Source organism: Sinocyclocheilus anshuiensis, unplaced genomic scaffold (genome assembly GCF_001515605.1).
Source record: "Sinocyclocheilus anshuiensis isolate Anshui unplaced genomic scaffold, SAMN03320099.WGS_v1.1 scaffold767, whole genome shotgun sequence".
In the NCBI taxonomy this organism is placed as follows: domain Eukaryota; kingdom Metazoa; phylum Chordata; class Actinopteri; order Cypriniformes; family Cyprinidae; genus Sinocyclocheilus; species Sinocyclocheilus anshuiensis.
The window spans coordinates 13,714-25,176 of record NW_015551124.1 but is presented as its reverse complement, the minus strand read 5'-3'; the positions used below and the strand labels follow the sequence as shown (position 1 = coordinate 25,176).

Sequence of the window (11,463 nt, the reverse complement as noted above, 5' to 3'; positions counted from 1 at the left end):
ATATACACCTTAATAAATAATATTTTCAAGCCTGATCCAAATCGGGTTTTAATCTGATTTCAAACCACATCCAGTATGAATGTGGTTTGAAATCAGATTAAACCCCGATTTCTTGGAATACATCTTAGTCTGAACAGACAGATCAAATTTTAAGCAGTTTTATTGTCTGTAACACAAGGGCGCAGAATGTAGAGATGCTATGATTCATGTCCCAACCAATATCCAGTGACTACTAAATTGTCCCTAGCAGTAAATTCGATCAAACAATTAATGTCTGTGTCTGCTGTTATGTCCCCACCAATGGCAAAATCAAACCTATACCCTTGCTAACATCGATTACTGCTTAGTCAACAATGAAAAATGTACTTTGAAACAATTTATTGCTAGTAAATTTCACAAATAATTATAAATAAATAAGTAGCATTGAATTAAACATTACATTTTAAAGGCTGAAATAGTATTTTCTTCAATAATCTTTGTTGTATTTACATTTTTACAGTGTTTCCATCATAAAGCAAATTATGTGACATTTAGTAAAAAGTATATGCATGAATGCATTAAATGCCAAGTGCATTTTTACACTGTAGACTATAAAAAATGATCTTAATTTTAACAGTAAAAGATTGTAAAAATGCTACAGTAAAAAACTGATATATCACCTTAAAAACTGTAATCGAACAGGACATTTCATGTAATTTTACAGTGAAATACTTCTTGGAAGTAAAAATGAACAAGGAATCTTATAATTTAAAGTGAAAAAACTGAACCCCTTGTGTGACACTTCACCTTTGATGGTTTTTCATTGAAACAACTATTTATTCTTCGTTTTTTCCCCTTTTCGTTTAGGTACATTATGGTTTAATGCTACATCGCATGTTGTTAAATGAATGTGTATTGCATTATTTTAGTGTTGTGTGTTACCTGATGTTATTTTGTGTTTGTGTGTTTGACACTGTGTGCTGCTTCTATATAATAGTATTTACATTTAGTCATTTAGCAGACGCTTTTATTTACCTCGACTTAAAGAAACATAACTTAGATGCATCATGTGACTTCCTCTGTAGTTGTCAGTAAAGGCACAAAACAAATGTTACAACTTCAGCAGGTTGATAGGCCTATGTTAACATTATATCACTACACTTTTATAAGATTTTTAATGTAAGCTCAAGTTTGTTGCAAAAAAGTGTTGCAACCATACATCACTGTAAAGTTCTTACAGTAACGTTCTAGCAAACACAGCTGCCTGATTTATTAACATGTTGCATATAGATCTTGACTTTACTGACCATGCATTGAAAAGCCTCAGAGCTGCGGTGTCGTTGAGAAGATTTGTTCAGTGTGAGGGGTGGGTCTGTCGGTGGTTGTTGTAGTCTGCCGTATGCTAATGACTGTGCACCTGTGTGTGTGTGTGTGTGTGTGTGTGTGTGTGTGTGTGTGTGTGTGTGTGTGTGTGTGTGTGAATGATGGGCCGCTGGCAGCGTCTCTCATGTTTGTTTCCTGTCTGATCAATGAGCCGCCTCCAGCCAGCTGACCTCCTCCAAGCGGAGCACCTGGGTAAAAAGCAGAAGAGTTATTGATCACGCTCCAAGACTGTAAACACATGCGGGCAGCTCTGCATGCCTATTAGATTCCTCTTGTTGTGCTCTGTGTTGAGGGATTTTTCAATTCTGCTTTTAATCAACAGAAAGATGAAGGTGATCGAATGCACAACAGTGCCAATCTGAACGAAGGGGAACGGGAACAGTGAAAAATATTAGAGCAGACAAAGGTGTGGTTCCCCTTCTTTTGTACTTGTTTGTTTACATTTTATTTACTGCAAATTTTTACTGTAGGAATGATAACAAAATAATTTACTATTTTGCTCAAAACCCGAAATTCAGTGAATAAATAATTAACATTTTGGTTAGTTTGTCATACATGGCTACCTGGAATATAACCTAAAAATTATGTGCATGAATTTTATGACACTTTTATGGTTGTTGTTTTTTGGGGGGAGGGCAGGGGGTGCTTTGGTGCTTTTTGCAGCCTGACCATTGTCTGCTTTCATTGTATGGACAGGAGCCTTATGAATATTATAAATATTTCATTTTAACTAGTGCTGTCAAATGATTAATCGTGATTAATCGAATCCAAAATAATAAACATAACATATTTTTCTGAAATATATACATGCATGTGTGTGTATTTATATATACACAATAAATATACACAGTACAAACACATATATTATGTAAACAAAAACTTTTATTTTGGATGTGATTAATCGCGATTAATCGTTTGACAGCACTAGTTTTAACAGAAAAAATAAAGTCTGGTTGAGTAAATGATGAGAATTATCAGTTGATTTAACCGTTGCAACCTATAGATGGCAGTAGTATTGGAGATAAAAAAAAGTACCTGGACCCAGTTTTTCAAAAAATTTAATCTGGATCTGAATGATCTGAATTTGAAAATCCCATGTTTTTCAATCAGGAGCTGGTAATCCATTTTATTTCTGCGCCAGTTTTTCAAAGCAACATTGGATTGCATCACCTTGATCCAGATACAAAATTTTCAGGATTACCAAATCTGGATTTCCAGTGCAATGGCATTGCATATCACAATATGCATCTCACAACAAATAAATAAACAAGTATACATGCAAAAATACAGTTGACTACTTTTGACTGATTCACCTCTGATGATTGAGTCATTAATATACTGTACAGGGATAAAAATTAAAATATTATTTTTGACGTTATATGGGGACAAAATCTTTTTTATACATACTTTATCACTGTAGTGGTTAAACAAATCAAGTGCAAAATATCAATGTGTACACAGGCCTGAATACCACATGATACAAACATTATTTCACAAAGCTTTATTACATTTTTCTCCTGAATCCACCCTTCTGCTGGGATCTGGATAATCCTGATTTATTGGATCAAAGGAATCCCAATCCTACAAAGATAGTTTGAACAATATAACATAAACTGAAGGTTGAGGATTATCAATATCCAGATCAAAACCAATATTGGATTACATGATCTAATCCGATTTCATAATCATTTTTTTTTTTCTTTTGAACAAACCATTTTCAAGATTTGATCCAATATGATGGCTGAAATTTTATCAAATTTCTTGTGGGCAACTTGGTGGGCCTTGGTGGCAATAACATCGATGAAGTGGCTTCATGAGTTGTAACTCATATTAAAAAAATAATGCCAGATCAATTGTTATTTTTGCAGAGTGTTCATTAAGTAATGTTACATGGATCGAACCAACAATCCTCTGGGCCAAGATGTTAGTAAAAGTATTCTGGATTTTGGCTGTCAGATTGGATCAAATCTTGAAAACGGGTTGTTCAAAAAAAAAAAAAAAAAAAAAAAAAGGATTTTGAAATCAAATTAGATCACATACTCCAATGGTTCTGAGCTGGAATGGATCAAAACCTCAGTATCATAATCTGAAAAATGATATACTGTATGTTTTTGGATCAAATGTTGCGTTGAAAAACTGTTAAAATGGATTACCCGATCCTGGTTAACAAAACATGAGATTAAACTCCCTGAACAACTGGGTTCAGGTTATCAACATAAACTTTGATTACTGTAGATGGCAGACAGAACAGCATCTTTAAAGATTCAAGTTTCATTATATATTTTTAAAAGACATCCACATCTTGCATGACAGTGAAAAATAAAAATAAACATGATAATTAGCAATTTAGCAGTCAATAAGCAATTCCATCTGTTGCTTCATTGCAGCTCAGCATATGCGTATCTGATCAGTAGCGCTCTTAATAAAGAAGTAATCTCATAATTGTTATGATTGTAATAATATGTTAATAAATATAATTACTTTCTGTTTCTCTCTGTGTGTGAATACGCTCATGCCGTCTTGTTGAGCAGATTAATTTCTCCTCCTGGGTTGCTGAATTTCACTTTGAGCTCGTCGACTTTATTGGTTTAAAGTTTATTGGTTTTAATGAGCTCGGTGCAGTGGCACAATATGACTATAAACAGATTATATCTCAAAGCTCTAAATCGCATCATCTCGCTGTAATCTCTAATCCCAATTCACTACAGTACTTCCTCCCACACAGCACATCAAACGCAAGCACAGAGGAATTAAAAGTGTGAGAGACCTACTTGTCATGGAAATGTCTTCCTGGAGCTCAGCCGGTGAAGAACAGAGAACACACATACCGATTCACTTTAAAAAAAAGACATATCTAGAGACCAGAATCTCACAGAGAGATGAAGGGCAAACTCTTCTGACTGGGACCAGTGAAAGTTCCTATAATGCAGAATGTTAATACAAAAATTGAGTTTAAAGAACGTTGCAGGAACGTTACGCTTATCTTGATGTAAACATTCCATTATCATTTAAAAAACCTGGACCTTTTTGCATTTTTAGAACATTTCAAATCACTGTTTCAACAACCAAAATTGAATGTTTGGAAAACGTTCTTAGAACATACATTTGTAAACTGGTTATGTGGCCGCCTAGTAACCACCCAGAACACTCTGGCAACAGTATAACAACACGCTGAAATCCACTCTTAACTCTAGCAATTCCCTGGCAACAACCCACAACGTCCTGACCTACAGTACAGTGTAAAAATAATCATAATTTTAATGGAAAAAGACTGCTAATTGGTTAAGGTTCCCTTGCTATATTTTGAAAAACTGTAATGAATCTAATGGGACATTTCATGTAATGAAGTTATGTTAAAGTTTAGAGAAAAGACAAAAATTTACATTCCCAGGATCCCCTGATTGACATTTCACATTTGATGCTTTTTTACTGACAAATTGTTTAATAAATGACGTCTGCATTTGTTGAAAGTACTATCATCCTGTATTATAATGAATGTTTTGCTGTGTGAAACAGTATTATAATCTCACTAATATACTATTATAATTTTTGTTTATATTTTATATTAGATTTTTTTTTATTTGTGTATTTTCTGTTTAATTTGAGTAATTTTTGTTGGGTGTTTGTCATCTTTAGGTTTTATTTATTTATTTATTTATTTATTTGTATATAATGATTTTTATTTATTTTGTTTTAGTTATTCCAGAACCTCAACTTTAACCAAAAATGAGAAATGCTGCCTTGGCGGCTAGCTGAAGTTTAAATTTTTATATTTTATTCTATCACAGATAACGTTTATTTTGTTTTTGTTTTTTTTGTTAGTAAAATGTGTTAGTTTTAGTTAACGATACTGGTGTGAAATGAACTTCCTCTTAATGCATAGCCTATACTGTAACTTTACCTTGCAGTTTTCTAAGAAAGTTTCTTAGAAAAATGTGCTCTCTGCATTTTTGCCCAAGGTTTTGAATTCAGTCCAGATCGGCTTTGTACCTGGAGAGAAGCCTCTTCAAATTCTGTGGCACCTGATCAGTCCTTCCTATCTCTGCTCCTCACACGGTCGTGCTGCTCCCCTCCGGCTCACGGAAAGAAAACCTTCCTGCAGCTTTCTTCATTTTCAACATTAGCAGTCAGAAAATATGGCCTTGCTCGGAGGATTTGCTTCATATTTCGCCTCGGGACTCTTGTGTGTCATTTATCGCTCCTGATGGCCTCTCCTGGCACAAGAGCACTGCTTTTTAATGTTGACACCGGGCTGTTTAGTTACTCTCTGTAGGGCCCATCACTGGACTGTTATCTTTCTGGAAATGTTGTGATTTGTTCAGAGAAGTCTGAAACACTTTTGCCATCTGTGCTGTTTAGTTTGCGTGTCTGAAGTCGAATGAAGGACAAAATTCTGTTGGAAGACGAGATGAGTTGCTTCTGTTACAGTCTTCATTATTCTTTCATTATGTTTACGCAAATGCTGACCTTGTCGAGCTCAACAGTTCAAAAAATATTTGAAAAACAACATTAACATGTAGGCCTATTGTTCATGGTACAAAGCACAAACACATTAACTGCAAATAATGTGGTTTATCAGGTGCATATGGTGTAGTGCTTCTCATTGTTCCTAAAAGTAATAACTATTTATACTAGACTGTAACTGCTTGTTTAGCATTGGGACGTTCCCTCTTAAAGGGATAGTTCAGCCAAAAATGAAAATTCTGTCATTACTTACTCACCCTCATGTCGTTTTAAACCTGTAAGACCTTCGTTGATCTTCAGAACACAAATTAAGATATTTTAGATGAAATAGCTCCCATAGACAGCAAGGGTACCACCACACCAAGGCACAGAAATGTAGTAAGGACATCGTTAAAATGGTCCATGTGACATCAGGGGTTCAACTGTAATTTTACGAAGCTAGAGGAGAAGAAGAAGGAGAAGAATTGTTGAATTAAGTCATTATTTTTGTTTTCTTTGCGCACAGAAAGTATTCTCGTAGCTTCATAAAATTATGGTTGAACACCTGATGTCACATGGATTATTTTAACAATGTCCTTACTGCGTTTCAGTGTCTTGATCATGGTGGTACCCTTGCTGTCTACTGATGGTCAGAGAGCTCTCGGATTTCATCAAAACTATCTTAAATTGTGTTCCGAAGATGAAAGAAGGTCTTACAGGTTTGGAGTGACATGAGGGTGAGTAATTATGAAAGAATTTTCATTTTTGGGTGAACTATCCCTTTTAAACTAGTTCACACCAAGAACGATAACTATTAAGGTAATTATAAGGTATTATAACTATATTAGCGTAAACTCAACTGCACAATAATGTTATGTTTATTATAATGCACGTCGATTGCCGCTTTACATTTACATTTTGACATTTAGCAGACGCTTTTATCCAAAGCGACTTACAAATGAAGACAATGGAAGCAATCAAAATCAACAAAAGAGCAATGATATGCAAGTGCTATAACAAGTCTCAGTTAGCTTAATGCAGCACACGTCGCAAGGTTTTTTTTAAACCATATAATAAATAAAAAGAAAACGGATAGAATAGAAAAAGAATAGAGCAAGCTAGTGTTAGAGGTGCAAGTCTAAAAGGGGCAAGTTTTTTTTTGTTTTTTTTTTTAAACTTTGCTTTAAAAACTCATGCGCTTTGAAGTGGAGCGGATTCTGATTGGCTGTTGATGTTTTAGGCTATTGTTTATCGGCTGGAAAAAAACCCCGATAACGTTGTTGTGTATCCTTATTGTCAAAGCTGTGGTGTGGACTTCCCTTTTCTGGTAGAATAAGAACGGTCAGGTTCTTAGAATGATTAGAATGTTTATTATTAAAATGAACCATCCTTTAAAGATGATAATTAGTGTCCATATCGTCCTTTAAAGAAGTGTTATTGCAAGAATGTTAGCGTCCATACCATGCATGATTTAAGCGCGCGCTGCTGTTATTATGTCGCCAATTCTCGTGCTCTTTGAAGTAGAGTGGATTCTGATTGGCTGTCAATGTTTTATCGTCATCAGCTGGAAAAAAAATCTTAAAGTAACGCCAATGACATCTTTCCTCGTTATAATTGTGATGTTAACTTCACTCTTCATATACACTTTATGCTGTTCTCCAGTTGATTTTGGTGGTTTCATTCCTGATACTTTGGGCTTGATTTGGGAACATACAATTTCCTCAGAGTTCAGAGTATGAGATTCCACAGAAAGAGATGTTTCAGACGTGATGGGCCTCTGGCTTGTTCTGGAGCTGAAAGCTGAACATCGGGTTCTTCTGTTCGATAACACATCAAACATCCTTCCAGGCGTCTGAAGCCACTCAGCGGAGCATCAGATGTCACAGACTCTGAAGTCCTCCAGGTGTTCCAGGACATGCAGCTACACACCTCAAAGACGGAACGAAAAGAACTCCTCCTCAACTCCTCATGGAACCGAATCCAAAGTTACAAGTGACTTTCAACAACTCATCAATCAATCAATGAAATCCGAGGATATTGTACAATCAAGACAACAGCATGCATGTCCAAAAAACAACAACATTGTACATCATTGATACATTACAATTGTACATTGTATTGCTTTCAAGTTAGATATTGTTTCCAAATACTTTTTAATATCAGTTTTGAATTGTTCAAACATTTTTTTTTTCAAATAATTTGACTTTTTGAATATAATACTGATCAAATATAATAAATACATAAAAAAATTAATACTAGATTTTTATCACCACCATCCAGTGAAAAATATCTTAACATATCAGTTTTTATTAATAAAATTAACAGTGTTCATCTCTTTTTGTAAATATTTGTTTAGTGCTGTCAAACGATTAATCGCATCCAAAATAAAAGTTTTTTGTTTACATAATATATGTGTGTATAATGTGTATATTTATTATGTATATATAAATACAAACTCATGCATGTATCTACTTAATAAAAATATGTTTATATGTTCAATATATTTATATATAATATAAAATATAAGAATATACATGTAAATGCATGTAAATGTTTTCAAAATATTTACTGTATGTGTGTGTATTTATATATACATAATAAATATACACAGTGCACACACATATATTATGTAAAAAAAAACTTTTATTTTGGATGCGATTAATCGCGATTAATCGTTTGGCAGCACTAATTTTTTTCAGTTCTGTCCAAAAAAAATTATACCTTATAAAGCATACTTTTTCAAAGACAGTTTCAGTTTATTTATAAAGCACAGTTAAAACAGCACTGTTTACCAAAGTATGGTACAATAATAAAACATACAGTCTAACAAAATAAAAGGGAAGAAACACAAATGTTATTAAAGGGGTCATATGATGCTTTTTTAAAGATCATTATTTTGTGTATTTGGTGTAACAGAATACGTTGACATGCTTTAATGTTCAAAAAACACATTATTTTTCAAATACTGTACATTATTGTAGGTCCTATTATGTAAAGAAAAACTTTTATTTTGGATGCGATTAATCGCGATTAATCGTTTGGCAGCACTAATTTTTTTCAGTTCTGTCCAAAAAAAATTATACCTTATAAAGCATACTTTTTCAAAGACAGTTTCAGTTTATTTATAAAGCACAGTTAAAACAGCACTGTTTACCAAAGTATGGTACAATAATAAAACATACAGTCTAACAAAATAAAAGGGAAGAAACACTTGTAACACTCCAAAGAGAAAGGAAAACTTGAAATCGCATCATATGACCCCTTTAAAAAAAGATATAGCCTAATACAAACGATATTGTTCAGCCTGTCATTCGCCTCTCGGTCGTGAGGGGCGATATTGTGTTCAAGTGACATGATGGAGCTCGGATGAATCAATAGAGGAAGAGTCTGTTTCCCACAATTCTGTGCGCCCGCACTGCAGCCATTTCGAGTCCCTCACCTGCGGTTTAATGTGCTGCAGCTCAAACTCAAGGTTTATTTCTCTGATTTCTTTTTAATATCACGTATTTGCGACTCCAGAAGAACATTTTACTGCGTGGGCGCGTGTGAAGACTTTAAATCGCCAACATGCCGCGGATTATGATCAAAGGAGGCGTGTGGCGCAACACTGAGGTTTGTTTAGAAAACACACACAATATTTCAGCATTAAAACGCCATTAATCATCAGTATTTTATTCATCAGAGGCATTTAAACTTCATATGAAGAATATTTATTGGAATTGTACAAATGTCTGCATTGCTGTGTTTTTATTTACTGAATATTTATACATTTTTATGAATTATAATTTTTTTTTATTGAGTGAATAAAATATAAAAAACATGCATGCAATTACAATTTACGTGCATGCCACACAATTTAGATTGTTTTAAGCAAGATTGTTTAATTAGATACTGACGTTATACGTCTAGATTGATGAAATTTCGATATTTATAATATTTTAATTGTTTTTCAAATATTCATTTCATTATTAAATAAAATATTAAATTGCATGTTTATTAATTCGTAAAGCATACATTTTTTATTCATACATTTTTTTATTCATAAATTTTATTTTTTTTACATATTTTTATTCATTATATATTGGTATTAAGTATATGTAGTTTTTATTTGTTAGTTTACGGATTTTCTGGAAATGACATGCATGTAAATATAATCTGTTCACAAGTGACATTTACCTTGCTTCTCACTGACACTCTTGTTTTCTTGATAAACAAGTACACTAACTTTTGAAAGAACATTATTAGACTCATATTTGCTTATTATGGTGGAAGTTGAATACTGAAATAATTTCATTCTTATTTGAGTTTTGCATTAGAATGCTTTTCAAAGCTGATGTTAGATTAGTAAAATGATCTGTCATTTGAGTCGTCTTGTTGTTGCATCCCTGATGTGTTATTTAAGACCTATTTAATAATTATTCATGTCTTTGATGGGATTTATTAACAGGATGAGATTCTCAAAGCAGCTGTAATGAAATATGGCAAAAATCAGTGGTCTCGAATCGCATCCCTGCTGCACCGCAAATCAGCCAAACAGTGTAAAGCCAGATGGTGAGTTTATATCACTCAAGTTATCTCAAAACCTAGTGATCAGCCTACCTGGACAGCATTTTTGAGCATCATAGGTGCATTTGAATGTGCTGTGATGCCCAAATATGCAATCTCTTGATCATATATTCCAGGTCTGATGTGTTTGTCACTTATGATTGGTTTCTCACAGGTATGAGTGGCTGGACCCCAGCATCAAGAAAACAGAATGGTCACGTGAGGAAGAGGAGAAACTTCTTCACTTGGCCAAACTGATGCCTACTCAGTGGAGGACAATTGCCCCCATCATCGGACGAACGGCCGCTCAGTGTCTGGAGCATTACGAATATCTGCTGTATGTACAGTTTGATGCACAATACAAACAACCTGTAATTACTTTCACCGGTGAATGGTTTCTGTTTCCGCCACTGAATAAACAATTAAAAAGTGATTGCTACTTTTAGGGCTGTCCAAAAAAAAGAATTTCGAATATTCGTCAAATTTAAAATAAAAATCCACATTCGAATGCAAAAACGTTGCATTCGAATTTTAGGTGTGCGTTAAGGAGGCAGCCTTATCAGTGGCGCACGAGATGCGATGACGATGTAAGTGTCGTTACATTTTAATGTTTTTCTTAGCCTATCCATTTGAAGCCACTAGATGCGGCGCTGCTGCATTGTTAATTACAAATATTGCGGGAAAAGAGAACATCAATGCGGAGATGATGTTGTTTACGTCAAAACTGAACGCATTTTCTAGAGGGACATCTGTCACCGTTGCACTCGCGTCTCGCGCAAAAGAGCAGCATGTTTAAAAAGCCATGTAAAATTAATGCAAGTTTATGGCGGGGGTTTTTCCCCATCCCACTGCAACTCGTGTTTTTAAATTAAAAATATACTCTGTGTGATTGGCTTTTGGCCCTTTGTATTAAACTATGCATGCATGCATGCATGCATACATACATGATGCTGTTTTGTTTATAGTTGTTTAAGCAACTTAATTAATTATAATTGGTTTATAAACATTATTTTAACATTATGCACTTTTAATCACAGATAGTCATGTTATCTTATGCTTTGAATACACGTGCATTAGTAGTATTTTGCTCGATGCGCCCTCTTGTGGCCTCAG

At 34.2% G+C, this 11,463-nt stretch overlaps 1 protein-coding gene across 1 annotated transcript in view; it reads left to right on the top strand.

Annotated features, from left to right (window-relative positions):
* Positions 1–9,200: 9,200 nt before the first annotated feature.
* LOC107663148 (cell division cycle 5-like protein) overlaps positions 9,201–11,463 on the top strand; it is a 13,187-nt gene continuing 10,924 nt past the window's right edge. The window contains exons 1-3 of the mRNA XM_016453308.1: positions 9,201–9,417; positions 10,253–10,356; positions 10,526–10,687. Of these exons, the coding sequence (XP_016308794.1) occupies positions 9,373–9,417; positions 10,253–10,356; positions 10,526–10,687 (311 nt within the window). The 5' untranslated portion in view covers positions 9,201–9,372. The remainder of the gene's footprint in view (positions 9,418–10,252; positions 10,357–10,525; positions 10,688–11,463) is intronic.